Source organism: Camelina sativa, chromosome 14 (assembly GCF_030686135.1).
Source record: "Camelina sativa cultivar CO46 ecotype springtype chromosome 14, ASM3068613v1".
Classification (NCBI taxonomy): domain Eukaryota; kingdom Viridiplantae; phylum Streptophyta; class Magnoliopsida; order Brassicales; family Brassicaceae; genus Camelina; species Camelina sativa.
In genome coordinates, this window is record NC_141893.1 from 10652548 (window position 1) to 10671934 (window position 19387).

General features: G+C 35.7%; 5 protein-coding genes and 1 pseudogene across 7 annotated transcripts; 4 read left to right on the top strand and 2 right to left on the bottom strand.

Annotated features, from left to right (window-relative positions):
• Positions 1 to 2121: 2121 nt before the first annotated feature.
• Positions 2122 to 4507, top strand: LOC104743486 (uncharacterized; annotated as a pseudogene).
• A 943-nt stretch (positions 4508 to 5450) lies between these two features.
• LOC104741053 (F-box/kelch-repeat protein At1g23390-like) lies at positions 5451 to 6943 on the bottom strand. The gene has a single exon (XM_010461823.3). The coding sequence runs from the start codon at positions 6747 to 6749 to the stop codon at positions 5568 to 5570; it is 1182 nt and encodes a 393-aa protein (XP_010460125.2). The 5' UTR covers positions 6750 to 6943; the 3' UTR covers positions 5451 to 5567.
• Positions 6944 to 8632: 1689 nt separating this feature from the next.
• On the bottom strand, positions 8633 to 11552 carry LOC104741054 (CRS2-associated factor 2, chloroplastic). 2 transcript variants are annotated; one of them, XR_015580667.1, is made up of 6 exons: positions 10830 to 11552; positions 10603 to 10730; positions 10105 to 10330; positions 9812 to 9956; positions 9326 to 9470; positions 8633 to 9178 (listed from the first exon to the last, which is right to left on the bottom strand). XR_015580667.1 is itself a non-coding variant. In XM_010461824.3 (6 exons), the coding sequence occupies exons 1-6, from the start codon at positions 11500 to 11502 to the stop codon at positions 8784 to 8786; spliced, it is 1695 nt and encodes a 564-aa protein (XP_010460126.2). In that variant the 5' UTR covers positions 11503 to 11534; the 3' UTR covers positions 8633 to 8783. The 2 variants fall into 2 exon arrangements, 1 of the variants encoding a protein (XP_010460126.2); XM_010461824.3 differs by having other exon boundaries at positions 9829 to 9956; positions 10830 to 11534.
• Positions 11553 to 11666: 114 nt separating this feature from the next.
• LOC104741055 (ubiquitin-ribosomal protein eS31z fusion protein) lies at positions 11667 to 12363 on the top strand. Its single transcript, XM_010461825.3, has one exon. The coding sequence runs from the start codon at positions 11742 to 11744 to the stop codon at positions 12210 to 12212; it is 471 nt and encodes a 156-aa protein (XP_010460127.1). The 5' UTR covers positions 11667 to 11741; the 3' UTR covers positions 12213 to 12363.
• A 1582-nt stretch (positions 12364 to 13945) lies between these two features.
• LOC104741056 (axial regulator YABBY 4) lies at positions 13946 to 16149 on the top strand. 2 transcript variants are annotated; one of them, XM_087483756.1, is made up of 8 exons: positions 13946 to 14438; positions 14518 to 14655; positions 14758 to 14911; positions 15004 to 15052; positions 15170 to 15245; positions 15375 to 15473; positions 15795 to 15871; positions 15965 to 16149. In XM_087483756.1, the coding sequence occupies exons 1-8, from the start codon at positions 14337 to 14339 to the stop codon at positions 15969 to 15971; spliced, it is 702 nt and encodes a 233-aa protein (XP_087339882.1). In that variant the 5' UTR covers positions 13946 to 14336; the 3' UTR covers positions 15972 to 16149. The 2 variants fall into 2 exon arrangements, with proteins under 2 accessions (XP_087339882.1, XP_010460130.1); XM_010461828.3 differs by having other exon boundaries at positions 15795 to 16010.
• A 1078-nt stretch (positions 16150 to 17227) lies between these two features.
• On the top strand, positions 17228 to 19187 carry LOC104741057 (uncharacterized). The gene is made up of 5 exons (XM_010461830.3): positions 17228 to 17508; positions 17668 to 17938; positions 18400 to 18504; positions 18598 to 18645; positions 18739 to 19187. Exons 2-5 carry the CDS (start codon positions 17675 to 17677, stop codon positions 18976 to 18978), a joined length of 657 nt encoding a protein of 218 aa, XP_010460132.1. The 5' UTR covers positions 17228 to 17508; positions 17668 to 17674; the 3' UTR covers positions 18979 to 19187.
• Positions 19188 to 19387: the final 200 nt, after the last annotated feature.

Below are 19387 nucleotides of genomic sequence, written 5' to 3' on the forward strand. Positions count from 1 at the left end.
TCCATTTTACGTTCTCGACAAAGATATCATTCTTTTTCTTATCTGAAGAAAAATATGTTTTTTTTGGAGATTAATTTAATTAATTCGAGAAAAAGAGTAGTTTCAAAACATTCCAGTGAACATGATGCTATTATCTTTCATGATAGTCTTTTATAAGCAAGAGATATAACTAACTACTTCATCAATTAATTAATTATGCTACAACATCGAATATAAATTGGATTACGTGAATCTTTGCCTCACTCACTCTCCGGTTCTGTAAGGAAATTATTAGTTTACTAACCCGACAAACATTTGTACGCATAAGTGCATTACAATATATTCATTATTCTTACGAAGAATATAATTCTACTTTTGACTCTTCCACGGCCACGGGTAACGGGTTGGTTCTATTATAAGTTTATAACGTATATGTATTAATCCTTACATATATAAGAAGATACATGCTTGTTTTCAACACCTCATGTGATCGTTTAAATGTTTGTAATGGTATCCATTTTCTCGTTTATTACCATTTATTAAAAATATTTATTAATTCAAACACAACTCTATATTATCGTGATATATGATAATCGAGATCTGATTTTAGGTGCAAGCTAATTGTTTTGGATGAAATAAAACATAACGTATGCATAGCGCATAATTAAAGAAAACAAAGAAGGTGCAATGATCAGTAACTTTTAATTTCTAACATTTTGTGATCAGTATCTTCTCTTTTTTTAGTCAACGAAGGTTATACGCTGCATCCAAAAATATAAAATGAAAGATTTGAACTTTAGTTTTCTAACGAACAATGCTTAGATGTGCATGCATGACGCTGCTTTGGTGGTCATAAGTCATAACTAAACTACCTGTATTACACAAATCTCGATCGAACAAGGCTGCAACCACGTGGTAGCTTTTGTGCCTCATTCTGTATAAAACGTAGTTTACGATTTATAATGTCAAATGTTTACAATCTCAACCTTATGCAAAAATAAAGCTTGCGGAAAACGAATCAACTCATTTAGGCAATAAATATTGGCTTATTGTAGATGATACATTGAACCAATTCATTCCAAATTTCCAATTAATTATGGGTTAACATATCTAACATTTAGTGGGCCGACCTTGTAAGCCTGTTAAGGTATATCACTTTGACTTTGGTGTTGTAGTAACGTAGCTATGCTTTTGAAAGCTAAGTTTAAACTTTTAAGAGTATAAGTGTATCATCATCTGATCATCATATATCCATTGATTGGTTTGATGTGCTCCACTTATTTTCAACAAAATGAAAACTAAGTCTTACTGTTAGTACAAAATTAATAATTGAGAGTTAAATTAACATCGATATTGTCATAAATGATTGATCAACAACTCTCAATTCAGATTTTAGCCGTTGCCTAGAGCTTTCACAATACATACAAGAACAAGATATTAAGGACCACATAAGTCCATTTATGTTGGATCCATAATTCCATATCCATGATAATCGAATGACATTGACGTAATTATGTTGGAGGTCAAAGTTATCTCTATTCCACCGTCAAAACAGTTAAGGGCTATGTTGCATGGAAACTCTTTTTGAAGTGCGTTTCCCGTTTCCGAAACGTTTTGAAAACGGAAACTCGTGAAAACTCGGAAACAAGTCACAAAAACACGTTTCCTAAAAATCCCAGTTTGGAAACACGATGGAAACTCCATTTTTGTTTTGGAAACACGTTGGAAACTCCGTTTCCGTTTTGGAAATGCGAAGGAAACTCTTTTTTCTAATTTTGAAATTTAATAAATAAAGAATATAATTTATAAGAATTCATAAGTCATAACTAGTCGAACCCTAAAAAAGCAAAAGCTATAACCGTAGAAGAGACGACGCCACCGCAAAGGTATGCTTTTCTCTTCCTCAACTAAGGTCAATGAAATAATTAATTTATATGTTGATTGTTGAAGTCGTGGTCTCGTAGATATAAGAAGATAGTTTTGAGTTTTGAGTTTTGAGTTTTGACTTTTTGGAGTCTTTGATCTTCTCCTCCTTTGAATTGGAGATTATTAATTGCTTCTTTTTTTTGTCCAATTATAGTGTAGTTTGACGGGTTCTACCTATGAGTTCTCAGAGAATTTATTTTCTTAATTTCCAGTAATATGAGCACATCTAATACACCACCTGACCCTCTACATGATGGCGGAGAAGAAATCAATATTGATGATCTATCTAACATTGATGATAAGGCGCCTTTGTGGATTTATGTGAATAAAATTGAGAAGATGGTTGGAGGAGGATCATGGAGATTTGAATGCAAATTTTGCAGTACAAAATATTCTGGTTCTAATTGGAGAGCCACAACTCATTTGTTGAAAGATGGAGCAAAAGGAATTAAAGAGTGTTTGAAGGTTACTTCTCAACAAAGAGCTAACATGAGAAAGTTAGTTGATGAGTGCAAAAAAAGAATACAACGTGCAGCTCCTAAAACAGTTCTGTTGCCGTCATCAACAAGGAACGCGTCTCACTCTTCTCTTGATTATGATATGAGTTATATTGTTCCAATTGCAAATGAGCTTGATCCGAAGAGGAGAAAGACAATGGATTCACCTTTGGCAAAGGCATTTAAGAATGAGGAAAGGGAGCAATGTGATGGCGAGGTTGCTAGAATGTATTACACAGGTGGTTTATCTTTTAACCTTGCAAGAAATCCTCACTACCAAAATTCATATAAGCGAGCATCAAACATTCCAGGATATGTTCCCCCTGGGTATGAAGCATTGAGGACTGGACTTCTCCAAAAAGAAAAGAAGAACCTTGAACTGCACTTACAGCCTTTAAAGAATTCATGGAAACAGAAAGGAGTTAGTATATGTAGCGACGGTTGGTCGGATCCACAACGAAGACCAATATTTAACTTGCTTGCTGCAAATGAGAGTGGTCCAATGATGTTAAGGGCGATTAATACCCACGGTGAAACAAAAACAGGTGAGATGATTGCAGAGTTGATCATAGACTGCATAAAGGAGGTTGGACATGAAAGTGTTATCCAAGTAGTTACTGATAATGCTGCCAATTGTGTAAAGGCTGGTTCACTTATTTCAGCCAAGTATCCTACCATCTTCTGGACCCCATGTGTGGTACATACTTTGAACCTTGCTTTGAAGAACATATGTTCACCATTATTAAACACAAGTACAGACGAAGGTGTATATGATTCTTGTTCTTGGATCAAGTCTCTAAGTGAGGATGTGAATTGGATTAAGAACTTCATTATGAACCATGGAATGAGGCTTGTGATGTTTACAGAACATTGTGATCTTAAACTCCTTACAATAGCTTCTACCAGGTTTATTTCTCTTTTGTTAACTATTACTTATGTTTTGTTTATATCAAATATAACACTATTGTATTTTATTAATTTTAACAGATTTGCCTCCACGGTTGTGATATTCAAAAGGTTCAAGAAAATAAAAATTGGGTTGCAACAAATGGTGATCAGTACTAAGTGGGATGATTATAAAGAAGATAATGTAACTAAAGCATATGCGGTGAAACAAAAGATATTAGATGAAATGTTTTGGGATGGGCTTGAATATGCTTTATCTTTCACTTTGCCCATATATAGTGTGATTAGAGTTGTTGATACTGATAAGCCTTCTCTTCATTTAGTAGATGAGTGGTGAGACAATATGATTCAGAATGTGAAGAAGGCTATCTTTAGAAAATAAAGAAAAAAACTTGACGAAGAATCTGTATTCTGGAATGCTGTGAATTCTGTTTTGATCTCTCGTTGGAATAAGAGCAATACTCCTCTCCATTGAATGGCACATTCTCTGAATCCGAAGTAAGTTTATAACTTTATCATACTTTTACTAGATTTTGTTTTCTTACATTTACATAAACAATAACCTTTTGGTATATTTTTGCATACAGATATTATAGTTCAGAGTGGCTTGGAGAAGAAACCAATAGAAAATCTCCACATCAAGATTTAGAGGTTACTAGAGAAAGAAAAAATTGCATCATGAGGTATTTTACAGATCCAGATGAAAGAAGAGAAGTTAATGTTGAATATTCCAATTTTTCATTATGCTTGGAAGACTTTGGTACTGTTGATGCAATGCATGATAGATTCATCCTAGAACCTCTAAAATGGTGGGCAGTTCATTGAGCTTTAGCACCAAAGCTTCAAGCCTTAGCTTTTAAGTTACTTGGACAGCCTTCATCATCCTCATGTTGCGAAAGGAATTGGAGTACTTACAAGTTTATACATTCTGCAACAAGAAACAAGCTTGCTCCACAAAGAGCAGAAGATTTGGTATATGTCCACACAATCTTCGTCTTTTATCAAGGAAAAATTCTGCTTATAAAAATGGTCCTAATCAAATGTGGGATCTTGGAGGTGATCAATTTGATTCACTAGATGGGTCTAATCTAGGGAGACTTGAGTCTGAAGATCTTTCTCTCGACGAACCTGATTTAGAGGCAGTTTTGTTTGGTGAAACCAATGAAAATGAGAATGGCGATGATGGTCAAAAAAATTGATTTTGAACGTTTTAGTTTTTTTTTACAGTTTTTAATTAAACTATTTAACATTTATGTTTTGAATTTGTGTTGTTTCAGAATTTTTTATTATTATAATTTTTATGTTTAGGGATTTATTATATATATATTATATATATATTGTATATCTACATATATATATATATACGTTTCCTATACGTTTCCATTACCTATTTTTCAAAAAAACCCGTTTTCCGTTTCTGAAACGTTTTGTTTCCGCGTTTCCGTTTCCGTTTCCATGCAATATAGGTTAAGGGTAAATATAATTGCTATTTATTTATAGCCAAGAAAGAGAGAGACAAACACATTCTCTCTACCCATTTATGTATCAAACTGATAAGGATAAGGCTGTAATTGGCAATTCCATTTCCAAATAGGGAGCTCGAGCTTCCTCGGGAGCTTCTAGGTGAACAGGAAGCTTTCACTATGCCTAGCTAGTACTATAGTCCACCACCAACAAAGAAAGTTAATGGTCGCTCTCTACGGTTTTGAGCCAGCAATCGACAAGTCATGGAACGGCGGCTGAAGGTTTCACTATGCCTAGCTACCAAAGCGTTTTTATCTCAAGTACTAGTATGAGCTACGTCTTGTATTTTGATTCTTTAATTCAAAATATATAAAGTTGAAATAGTTGGTTTCCAACAATTATTTCTTTCAATAATTGGTAAATGTTTAAATTGGTATTGTCTGTAAGAAACTGTAAAAGAATAAAGTCGTTGATGTGCAATAAGCTCAGGTTCTTCATGTAATTTACTTATCTTACCTTAAGCTTCAAGTGTGGTGAACATGTCACACTCACCTAAAGCGTACGTAATCGGACAAGCAACAACTCTTCTTCACCTAACAAAAAAGAACTTCTAAAAATAGCTAAATAGCTTCCACGTAACCCGACTTCTCAAAACTATTAAAGATATAATAAATCACATTTTCTAATTCGCGATTTCACATTACATTTATTCGATTATAGATAAAATAATACAATGAACAATGAAACTTTTTGACTTTTTAAACTGACACGAGATTATTCGACATCCTAGTCCTACTACGCTGTCGAGAAACTCAAATTATTCTTAAACGCAAATTTCAAATCGCTAAAACCAACGTTTGAACACGCAACGATAACTCTCTCCGCCGCGTGACTTTTATTATTCCAAATAGCGTTTGCGTTTGGCAGAGTTCTCCACTCACAAAGCTTCCCTCCTTCTCCAATCTCCGCCGCCACAATCTCTCCGCCGTTCTCCGCCGCATCGTGTATATAAACCATATCTCCAACCGCGTTAAACGCTAACGACGTTAACGGCCAGTCAGAATCAGCTCCTCTGAGTTTATCCAAACACGCCTCAGGCATAGATCCAATCGATTCGAATCTCGAATCCATCGGCGACTCGTCGGAAACTGTAACTTCCCAAAGCTCGATTCCCGTCGGATTATCTTCGTCTCCGGTGATCCCAGCCATGATTAGACTCTCGCCGGAGAATCCAATCGAACGAGAGTACAATCCACACCCGCCGGGACAGAGATCGAGAAGCCTCGTCCACGATCTGGTTTCCGGATCGAAGCTAAACGCGACGCCTGAACTCTTCTCCGTCACGTACATCTTCTCCGAACTCGCCGCTACGGAAAGCCACGTGGCCGACGCGGATGCGTAGAGAGCATCCGGCATCGACTCGCATCTCTCCCACGCGCCGTCGTGGAAGAGCTCCACGGCGAACCTATCCTCCTCGAAATCGCAAACGCCGCCGGCTACGATCAGGCTCCGTCCGACTACAGCCACGATCGGATCAATCCTCCAAACTCTCGGCGGTGCCACGTGTCGCCAAGTCAGATGAAACGCGTCGGTCGAGAAGGAAAACCCCGCCGGAGACAAAGCGTAGAGCAACGTGGAGTGAGACGAACGAGCGACGGACACGTGTTCGACGGGAGATGATGGTGATGACGATGATGACGTGGAGTTGAGCTCGATCCATGAATCAGACTTGGGATCGTAAGCCATCGCCGTCGTCGACATGGTGTACGGCGGATAAGTCTTCTGAGTGTAGATGAGCAACCACGGCAATGTTTTAAAACGGCGGAGGGAGAAGAAGACGGCACGGTTCCATGATTTGGAGACTTGGGAAGCGGAGTCGAGGTCGAGGAGTGGTAGATAAGAGAGGATCGATTCGAGTACGTCTCCTTCAATGGAACCTTCTTCTTCTTCTTCACCATTTTCCTTCTTATTCTCCATTTGTGGCTAATGCAGAAGAAGAAGCTATAAATGAGGGGGAAAAAAGTCTTTATCTAGAGAATTAGTAGTGCACGTGGTTCTAGTTTTTCATGTCTTACTACTATATTATGCTGTGTAAATAGAAATCACATTTACAGTTTTTATACATAACATCAAACCGTATTATTACTGTTTTGAGTTTTATCCAAACGGGTAAATCTTATCAATCCACCAATTCGACCAACAACGCACAGCTACTTACTATATGACCTCTCTCTGTTGTCCCCCCGCGGTAATCAATGAGTTTAACCGATCAGTAACTCATCTTAATACCAATTGTGCTCAGCAGTGCCGTGCCTAGGTACTTTGGGGCTTTGGGCGAAAAAAAAATGTGGCCTAATTAATTTAGTTAAATCACAATTTTTAACTAACCTAAATATAACCATAAGAGAATAAATGAGCGGCAATACAAAATTAAGGGTCTCAATGTATATAATGACATGAATATTTCAAACAAAATACATATGCAAAACATCCTAAACCTACTAAATCAACAAAATATTTTTAATAATGTGGCCTAAAAATCAAACGTATAAAATGTGGCTGTGGGCAAGTGCCCTTTTTTATAAAGGGTAAGCACGTCACTGGTGCTCAGAAGGGGTTCCAAATCAATGGTCATTTGCGATACTAGCTAGAGACACTAACAATGCTTGATTACTATGTAGTGTATGTTTTTGTGTGTGTGTTAATTATGTAAATCTATATCTATATATACATTTATCAAGTACATTTTGTATTCTACCTTGAAATTCAACTTATTTACATAATTGATCCCTAAAAAATTGCACAAAAAAAAATAACAAGTAAAATATGGAAATCAAATTCGATTATCTTCATAATATACAAAAATCTGAAAATCAATTATTGTCCTAAAATATCTCTACTAAATTGATTTCTATTTCCTAAACCAATTTCGGTTTATACTTACACAATCTTTACATTTAACAATATATTTATAAACTATCTCTAAAATACTTTTTCTGTCTTCTTTTAGAATTAAAATATCTCAGTTTTCTTCTAAAAAAAATAAACAATCCAATATTCTACATAAATCGATTTCAAATTTATTAATTAAAAATTATAATTTGTCTATACTTAAAGCGAATAGAATTCCAAATGAAAATTATAATTTTTATATACTTAAGGCAAATTCTAAATGAAAACTATAATTTTTATATACTCAAAGCAAATAGAATAACAAATATCTCAATGATATAATATAAAACTAAAAAATATATAATTTTATATTTTATCCAACATAATTTTTTTGAGTTATAGAAAACCTGAAAAAAAACATAATAGCGGGTTAAAATCTATATAAAAGAATCAAGTAATTACTCAAAAGTTTATTGTCATAATGGGTCTTGATCTACACATTATAGACTATCAATATTAAAATACTGGACATATCTAATTAAATCGATGAAATTATGACTATGCAAAAAAAAAAAAGTTATTATACGGTATACCGTGAGTTAAATCATAAAATTAGAAATCAAAATACAATTATACAATTTTAATTTTAATCTAACAAACAAATGCAACTTATATTTTTGTTTTTTAATTACAAAAAAATTTGTTCTGTGGTGTACCACATATTAAAATCTAGTATGTAATGTATATACTTGTTTTAAATCTGAAGAAATAAATGAATTATATTCCAAAAAAATAAAATAAATCTTCACTGAATATTTAAGTAACCATATATAGGCAACAAAATCTCAAAAATTAATATTATTCACAACTACTTTTAAAAACAATCACTTTTAACCCGAATCCTAAATTTCAACTCAGTTCTTAACTTTTATTTACAACAACTTCTAAAAACAATCACATAAATTATATTTTATATAAAAACTATAATATAAATAAAAGAAATTTCAACCCGTGCTCCTAATCTAGTCTATAAGCACTTCGTTTGACACTTGAGGTTTGGAGTATGTTTACAACATTTACACAAAACAAAGATGAAATTACATAGTAACACTATTGGCTCTATTTTAGTCTTTCCCTCAGCTTCCTAACTATCTTGTCGACGGGCAAAGATCCCACTGGACCCACCGGATCAAGCGATTCATCATCGGAACCCTCGTCGTCAAAGTCATCGTCTATGTCACTATAATACTCTTCGGACCGATCCTTGTCTTCCACGTAATCCTCGGCTGCACCATCACTATTCGTCAAGACCATAGCTGTGAAAGTGTGTTCTGCAGCCAGTGAAGTGCCTTCTATCTCTTCCACCTTCTTCAATAGATCGTCCGGACCTAGGTTAAGCTCTTCAAGAATCACTGCCTTGGATGATTCCAACGCCCGTTTCCAGAGAGAGATCATTTTGGGGCTTGAGATCACTGTCTTTGGATCAGACACAGTTTCTTCTTTACTGGGTTTGTCTAAAAAGGAAATAACAGATGAAAGGTCTATGAGAAGCATTTTTTTGGAAATAGCTTTTGGACAAAGGTTGTTGTTTTCTCCAGATAGTACGATGATTGAAAATTGTAAACACGTATGAGGTTTATGAGTTCTCAAGAATTTAATACCTGAGGGATCAAGTTCATTCGCTTTGTTGGTCTCAGAAAGGTTTGGAATTAAAGGATTGTCCAGAAATCGCGACTTCCACTCTCGTCCTCTCCACATGAGTATTTGCTCATCATCGAAAGACAGAAGCACGCAAGGAACTAACTCCTGGTAAACGAAGATAAACCTTTTTCAGATATATAGAGAAATGTTGGATGATGAAGCCTTGGCAAGTGGCAACCAAATATGAAAACCAAAATTATGAGATAGAACATGAAGCCGGAGAGAAATTGATCAGCATGGCAAATAAGAGTATAAGGAACTTTTGTCTTCCTGACAAGCAGCGCTCGAAGGTTATGAAACTATAGAATTCCTAAGCTAAGTGAAAAATAATTTTCAAACTGTTTATAATTAAAATGCTTCGAATTTCGACATTTGAGATCGTCCAAAAGTGATTCCAGTGAAGATGCAGAGCTGTGCAAAGTATAGGTGCAAAAAAAAAGAAAAACCTGAAGGATTCATAGACCTTAAGCTTAGCGCCTATCTTCTTATAATCGCTAGGTTCAAGTCCTGAGCAATCAATTTTCACCAAGGAACTCAGTTCGAAGGCATCTCTAACATCTTTGACCAGCGACACGTAGACTCCATTTTTAGCTGCAATGCAAAACAGAGACAATAATAGTAAGTATATAACCAAGTGTCTTACCTCTTCTTACACACTACGAGCCAATTGACTTTAATAAATGCCCAAAGTAACAAAAGAGCAAAAAGCCGAACTGCTTTGACGGTAAGATATACTTACACAACTTGCATATGGGCCTAAGAGACTTTCCCTTCACCCTGAACTCATGAGCTTCTTCTTTAGTCAATCCTTCAGGAACTTCTTGAATAAGCTTTGGATAAACAGGAGCTGCTGGCTTCCACAACATCAACGGATACTGTGGACGTGTGCGGTAGTTGTAATTTCTACCCCTGAAAAGGTACACCACACCTCCGACTCTGTGAATAATCTCTCCTCCTGTCTTTTCCTAGATAAGAGCAACAGAAAACGAGACTGGGAAGTTTAAAAAAACTAGACGAGCCGGTCCATCACTATTTCAACTATACGAAGTAAACATACTTTCTCAGGTCACAAAACATCAACTATCAAAAGATAAAACTTGGAATAAGATATCAAACAACCCAAATCTTTCTAGTTCTAGTCTCCACTTAAACAAAGGTTCTAGCTCTACAAAAAAATGCTAATCAAGAAACTAACAATTACCAAAAAACACATCAATCAAGAATCGTAAACAGATACCTCAAGAACACGACACACGTTATTCATATCAACAGTAGGAACTCCTTTACATCGAACTTTACAAACACGTCGTCTCTTCCAATGCGAATGTATCAATTCCAACATATTATGTGTAAATCCATCTCTTCCTATAACAAACACACACAAATCAATCAAATCCAAATAAGTAAAATACTTGAAATCTCCAAAACTCCTAAAATTCAAAAAAAAATAAAAACAACACTCACCCAAATTAACCTGACGATTATCATGCATATGAGGCTTAATCAACATCCCTTTCTCCCATCTCTTCAACGGCTCTCCTAAAATCTCATCTCTGTTCATCCCTTCTTTAGGATACCTCCCAAACGGCAACGGCCCAGGCATTTCAACATACTTAACCCCAGGTTTCCCCGCCGGCGGTGGGTTGAACGAATCGAACAACGGAATCTTCTTCTTCGATTTCTTCAACGGCGCTTTCCCAGTCCATGGTCTCGGCATCGTCGGAGGCGCGAACGGCATAAACGCCGGTTCGCGTATCCCAACCGGTTTAACCTTCGGAGTCTCCGAGTAACTGAACTGAAACTCGAACGGAGCACCGGGAAGCTGGTAGGAGACGCCGGAATCTCCGATTACGATTGTACGGTCGCCGTCTGAGGAGATAACTCCTTCTTTAACCGGTTTGTAGTATCTGGTTCGGTGATGCGGAAGCTTTAGAGCTGGATTCGATTGTGGCTGTTTCTTCGGCTGTGTATCGGTTTGATGGTTCGTTTTCGGATTACGATCTCGACGAGACGGTGCGTATTTGGGAACCGGTATCGGAGGAGGAGGTGGCCGGAATGTTCCCGATGATGAAGAATCCGCCGTCGAAGGTAGTGAAGAGAAGAGGTTGATGTCTCGTAGTGATGATACAATCGCCATTGATGATAGATAACGAATCAAACCCAGAAGAAAAAAAAAAAAAATCAATTTTAAATGACATTAATCAACGAAAGACGACACCGTTTTAATAATTATGGGCTCATATCTTAAATTGGGCCTGAGGCCCATATATTTACTCGAAACCCTAAATTTCGAAGTTGGGTGAGCCATATAAAAGCCATTTGCTAAAAGCTTTCATCGTCTTCCTCCGAGCAGAAACCGCAAAAAAAAAAAAAAAAATGCAGATCTTTGTGAAAACCCTAACGGGGAAGACGATAACACTAGAGGTTGAGTCATCAGACACGATCGACAATGTGAAAGCGAAGATCCAAGACAAGGAAGGGATCCCACCGGATCAGCAGCGTCTGATCTTCGCCGGGAAACAGCTGGAAGACGGGAGAACGTTAGCCGATTACAACATCCAGAAAGAGTCGACGCTTCATTTGGTGCTGCGTCTGAGGGGAGGTGCGAAGAAGAGGAAGAAGAAGACGTACACGAAGCCAAAGAAGATCAAGCACGTGCACAAGAAGGTGAAGCTGGCGGTTCTGCAGTTTTACAGGGTTGATGGGAGTGGTAAGGTTCAGAGGCTGAGGAAAGAGTGTCCTTCTGTTAGCTGTGGTCCTGGTACGTTCATGGCGAGTCATTTCGATAGGCATTACTGTGGCAAGTGTGGGACTACTTACGTGTTCAAGACGCCTGATGAAGAGTGATTAGGTTATGTTATGTTTTGTCTTTTTTTTGTTTTTTTTTTGGGAATTTAGATTGGATATGTTTTACTTCAGATATTTGAGATGGGTTTGCTCTTTTGAGGATACTTTAAAATCGTTGCATCAATACATTTATATTATCTTTGATTAGAAATGTTCTCACTTCTGATTGATCTTGAAATGGTGAATTGTCGTTGTAGAATTAGGATGCTGTGATGAATCAGTGTGTTGCTTGATCGTCTTGTTCAAAACGTAGCTTTAGCTTTGGATTGATTTTTGCTATTTGCAATGAAAGTTGATTCCGAGTGGTGTGGTGTATTGATTTAGTGTCTGTTGAATAATCACAGTTGATTCTAATCATATCATTGCACAAATGTCTTTAACTTTTGGTTGTTGTTGGCTCTGATAACTTGTTTGCTTAAAAGATCGGTTTTAGATTCTCTTGGAACGTTTTATCTTGATTTCAAAGCTTCTCTTCTAAGGTTTAGTTATAGTGAGATTTGGACCTATCAATCATTTTGTGTTTAGTCAAAAGATTTTCTCTTTTTATTAAGTTGTCATGTTAAAGTTTGAGTTTGGTAGAAGTTAGAAATGTTAAGTTTATATGGGGAAGAAGAACGTTAAACCAAAAATCCTCATCTCTTTCAGACTTTCAATATCAACATGTTTTGTGAAATCTCATCCAAACCTCTCAAATGTACACCACACATCAAAGGACTTGAGATCGAAATTATTGACTCTGTGTTTTGGCTGATTAAAGTGTGAGCTCAATAAAAAATTCAAAATGGGTCAAAAATGTTCAGTCTGGGCTTGGGTAATTGCATTGGATTCTCCACACACACAAATTACACAAGTGGGTAGGAAATTGTGTAAAGTCTTTTTCTTGTGGTTGAACACAATATAGGAGATGAGAGTAAGTGAGACAGAGAGAGCAATAAAGAGAGGGACAGTAGAAATAACATGACAGAGAGTGAGAGAGAGAGCACTGAAACTTGAAGAAAGATTGAGAGAGTGAGAAGAGTTTGGGTAAAATGGTCAAAAAAACAGTTAGCAAAATTGTGAGAGAAGAAAGATAAAATCCTAAGATTCCGAGTTACTAAAAGTGATGAGTCTCCTAGAAACACCCGCACTAGTCTCAACTCACTGCACTTTCATTTTCACTCTCACTTCAACCTAAAACTCCAAAGACTGTTGAGTTTGTGAGAGATTCAATAACTCCCATTTAAAGAGACAACTACACATGAGAGACAAAGAGGCATTTCTTTCTCAACCTCACTTGTTTTTTTCTTTCTAACTTGCAAACCAAACCACACCACATCATTTATTAAATGGTCTCTCTTCGATCTACTGTCTCTCAACTTTTGTGCAACGCGGGTTTCCAATTTTTAAATAGTTCATTTTAACACTACATTTTCACCATTGTTTTTTATTTTATTTTTCTTATTCTATCAATTGTTCAAACAATGTTACAAAACTTACAATAATTCATCTATGATCTCTTGCACGGTATATATAGAAAATGAACATATAAACAGAAGGAATGTAAAATGGTTTTCAAGCTAAGGGAGCTTATATGTGTGTGTTTAAAATGTACTTTGGACAACAAAATCTCTCTTCTAATGGTAAACTCTCATAACGTATATGTATAATTTTCATATGTATGCGGTGTGTGACTTTGTGAGTGTGACACTAATGCACTTATATAACGGGAACCGGATCTTAGTTAAAGCAAACTCAAGTAAATGGTCTCTAGAACTCCATCATCAACAAGATATTATATACATCATTTTTTTAGAGAAGAAATTGTAGTTTAATACTACTACTATTAAGGAGTTAGGAATGTGATTAATAGAAAGAATGAGAATCATTTACTGCTTACAGCTCATCGAGACGATGAAGATTCCAATTATAAGAAGTGAGATAGTGACACACATAAGATGAATTGAGTTGTGCATTTTAACATATAACCAAAGCATTCAACATGAAATATTTCATTATGTATTTTACATTAATGATGTATAAAATACCTATCTCTCTATCTATATATACACATTCACCCACACACATACATATATCTCCTATCATTCATCGTACACACACACACATACTCTCTCTCTGTCTCTCTCTATGACAAAAATCCCCAACATGACGACAACACTCAACCATCTTTTTGATCTGCCGGGGCAGATTTGCCATGTCCAGTGTGGTTTTTGCACCACTATTTTGCTGGTATACCTTTAACTTCTGCTCTCCCTCCTTCTCTTTATGTTTATGATTATGAAATTTGATGAATATATATGTGTTCCAGGTGAGTGTACCGTACACAAGCCTATCTATGGTTGTGACTGTGAGATGTGGACACTGCACAAGCCTTCTCTCTGTCAATTTGATGAAGGCTTCCTTCATTCCTCTCCATCTCCTAGCTTCTCTGTCAAATCTCGATGAGGTTCCCATTACATCTATACATATATAGACAAACACATGCATCTATAGTGTACATATTTGATCAATCTACAGTTCATGATTATATATATGTATATGTGTGCAGGCGGGAAAAGAGGAGGTCGCGGCAACAGATGGTGTGGAAGAAGAAGCATTGAAGGTGAATTCTCAGGAGAAGGAGAACAGTCCAACGACTTTGGTTTCATCTTCAGACAATGAAGATGAAGACGTGTCTCGTGTTTACCAAGTTGTCAATAAACGTATACGTTTGTTTGGTTATACATTCAATTTAAAATTTTGGTATTGTGATTTTTCGGCTTTTGATCAGTGTTTTTTGAGTTTGTGTACACAGCACCTGAGAAACGACAAAGAGCTCCTTCAGCATACAATTGCTTCATCAAGTAAGAAATCAATCAACTCACCTTCACATATATAATTACATGTGTATGTGTTTTTTTACAAAATTTTAACAAGCTTTTGAGCTAATTGGTTTCCCTTTTGGTGTTGAATTGGAGTAGGGAAGAGATCAGGAGGTTAAAGGCTCAGAATCCAAGCATGGCTCACAAGGAAGCTTTCAGCCTAGCTGCTAAAAATGTACTTAAAGCAATCTACAAGATTAACCCTAATTTAGTTTCCATCTTAATTTTAGTTATCTTTTAAAGCAATCTAGCTAGCTTATAACATTTTGTGATTTCAAATTTCTTTGATTTGGGGATGTTGTAGTGGGCACATTTCCCTCCAGTGAACAACAAGAGAGCTACTTCAGATCATTGTTTTTGTGAGGAAGATAACAATGCAATACCACCATTCAATGCTCTCGAGGTAATTTCAGTAAACTATCTATGTTTTATCCTTGACAAATAGCATCACTTTCAGTAAAAAAATTCAGAACCCTAGCTAAAGTAATTATTTACTGATGATTATAAGAGTGAAGTCAAGGAGAGGGGGTAGTGAGACTATCATTGATTCTCAACTACTACAATGTGTGAAATTTATGAGCTAGATCCTTTATATAGTATTGAAGCTTACACTGCACACAGTTTACTTTTATAGAAACCCATTCAACTAATTAAAGCATTGGAGCTGAATATGTATACTTTTCAATTAATATACCAATTAATTGTTGAAATGTTTGGGATGCAGGACCATGAAGAAAGCAATAATGGGTTCCGAGAGAGAAAGGCTCAGAGGCATTCCATTTGGGGGAAATCTCCATTTGAGTAATAACAACTTGGCTTATGATGAACTTTAACAAGAAGATTAAATAATTAATAATTGCGTATGAAAATGTGACCGTGACCATTTTCTTCTAGGGTTTGATTAATTATGTTGCTTTCGGGTTTCTGTTGTTGGAGAGAGAGAGAGAGAAGAAGAAGAATCTGAAACGTACGTAGGATTTGTGTACTGTTTCGAGAACAGTCTTGGGAATGAGCGTTTGTTCAGTGATTTCGTACTTCTCAACTTTGAACTCTTAATTTATTAAGACATTGACTCTATATACCAAATCCTACGTACTACTTTTGCATTCATGACTTATTCGTGAATATGTTTTGACATTCCATGTATAACATTGAGACATTCCATGTTTTGGAGTACTATACTTCTTGAGAATCTTGGCTTTGCTTAATGTTTTTATGTAGCTTGAAAATGCTATTTCTTAAATAAAAAATACCCAAGTCCGATCTATCTTGTATACTATACGGCAATCTTAATTGAGTAGTTGAACCGACCAAAACAAACGTCTCATTTTTGCAAGTACACTGACTGCAATGCACGAATTGAAAAAACCATGGTTAAACTTGTCACATAAGAAAACTCGTTAATGTATATATTGTCCCCAATTGGGATTTAGGAATAGTACATTAAAAATAATCGAATCAGATTAATATATGTAGCATTTCAGAACATATTATATTGGTGTCTTAACCTTAAACACTTGATAAATTTTTTTCATATATATACATGTATTTACTATTCCCATCGCAACCATTTGACCCATATTAAGATGATACTAGCTAGTAAATTAGTGAGTATATATGATGTCAAAAACAGATGATAGTGATTAGTGAGTACTTGTGTATACATATACCCAAGGTTTATTTTTCTTTTCAATAACAGCCTTTGGAGGTACTTTAAGCTAAAATGATCTTTCGTTGTGTATTTGAAATATGTTGAATATTGATTACTTTTTTTCTTCATAACTATACAATTAAAAAAATGGTTAATTCTCTAACTTATTTTTTTTATATAAAAAAAGTATAGGTTATTATTTTCTAAAATAGAGTAATATAGTTGTTTACTTTTGAGTTTTGAAGTCACAACTCACAACTACTTTCTTTTTATATTATTTCAATATAAAAAAGAATTATATTAACAAATGGAGTTTAAATAATAGTAGTAGGTATTTTGTGCACGTTTTCACAATCTGATTACAGGGGTAATATAGTAAATCTACCTGTGTTTCGTTGGCACCGCGCGGCTCTCAACAACCTCATTCTTAAAAAAAACACCTTTATTTAAAAAAAAAAAATCATATCTCCCAATAAAAACACGCCACGTCATCATCCTTCACTGTCATCGACTGACCTCAGACGGTGTCGGAGACGTTTCTATTCTCCGGTTACAAACCTCGTAGTGGCATTTTCCCGTAAATAAATTCAAAACCAGTGGTTTGTTTATAATATAGTCCACCGCGAAAACTATCTCATCTATATCCTATCATTCTTCTCGCCACAACAAAGAAACCAAAACTCAGTTTTGTTTCCTCAATCCAAAAAAAGTCAAAACACAAACCATAAAAACTCGATTTTTTTTTTTTTTTTTCTTCTTTCAATCGCAATTTTTAGAAAAAATTCAGGTAAGAAACAAACAAAGATCCGATCTTTAATCATCAATTCACTAACTGGGTCAAACTCTTATCCGCTTATGTGTGTGTAATCGATAATATTTCATTGAGAACTGATGAATTGATTTGTAACTTTTGATTTTACTGTATATGTGGTTATATAATATGAAGGTGGAGGATGGGTTCCGAAGGACCAAAAGCAATTACGATTCATGTGACTGGGTTCAAGAAATTTCTTGGGGTTTCTGAGAATCCTACTGAGAAGATTGCTACTAATCTGAAATCTTATGTTGAGAAGCGAGGGTTGCCTTCTGGGTTGAGTCTTGGTAGCTGCACTGTTCTTGATACTGCTGGGGATGGTGCAAAATCTAAGCTTTATGAGGTTTTGGAGTCTAGTGTTGTCTCTGTTGATGGTAAGAACATCAATGGAACTGTTGTCTGGGTAAGTCTCTTTTACTCATTTCTTAATGTTATCATTTCTTCATCTGTTTCTTGTGGTAATCAGTTTTGTTTTCTGTTTTTTTGGTTAGACTTAGACTGATAGCTTAAGTCCAAGTCTAACTAGGATTTAGATTTTCTTCTTGCAATTGGATTTTGAGTTTTTGTGCTCTTTTCTTCTTAACCGAGGTAAAGAGAGTTATCTCTTTGGGAGGTTTGCTCTGTTTTTGATTTGACTAGTGCGCTTGGTTATGGACTGTGTGAGACAAACTATGGTCTTAAGACTGTTGATGTTTTATTTGATTTGGCTGTTAAGGCTTTAGCTAGTTAATGTTTTGTAAGAACTTGTAACTTTGAGAAAAAGAAAAAAAAAGGCTTGTTTTCTTCTTGTGATTTGAGTGTTCTTCTGATGGTTGAAAGATCGATAAACAAAACTTTTCTCTCGATCCTGGTGCTTCTTAATAGGTTCATCTAGGGGTAAATAGCGGAGCAACTAAATTTGCCATTGAAAGACAAGCAGTGAACGAAGCTCATTTCCGTTGTCCTGATGAATTGGGATGGCAACCACAGGTAAAACGCGACGACATAAACATATAAATTTCACTTCAATAGCAATCCAAGAAAGACACTAATTGCGTTTCTCTTTAACGTTTCTTTACACAGCATCTACCTATAGCTGTTGAAGATGGAAGCATTTCAAAGGCAAAAGAGGTATATATATATATATATATATACATTCTTCCACCAATAATTTATAGACATTCTAATTGGATATGAATGTGTTTTTTTTTTGGTATCTTGAAGACTTCATGCTCGACAGAGGCCATTTTCGAGTTATTAAAGAAGAAAGGCTTTGAAGTTGTTCAATCAGACGACGCCGGACGTTTTGTTTGCAACTACGTGTACTATCACTCACTGAGGTTCGCAGAGCAAAAAGGACACAAGTCTCTGTTCGTTCACGTTCCTCTCTTCTCCAAAATCGATGAAGATACTCAAATGCAGTTTGTGGCTTCTCTCTTGGAGGCAACTGCAGCTACTTGCTAGTGTTTATTATATATTCCACTAAAAAAATGCCAAATATTGTAAGTATCTCTATGTATATGATCTCCATTTGTCTCTCTCTCTCTACGAAGCTTCTTTGTGTTCTTTTGTTTGGATGGTTTGGCGATAAAACAAAGACGATTGCTTTTGGCTCTCAAAGAGTCTTTGTGATCTTCTTCTGTAATAAAAATGGATCTCTTATTTGAAAAAAAGTGTGAAAGCTTGGATTTTTATGTTATATAATTTGGTTAAATTTGCTACATTTCGGTTCATCTTAGTAATTCCGGTTTAAAGTAACATTTTTTGTAATTTCGGTTGGGTGGGTCTGAACCGAACCGGTTTCTGAGTTTTCCTTGCTTCCTTCCTATTGAATTGCAGTATTGTTTTAAAACCGAAACCAAACGAAATTGAC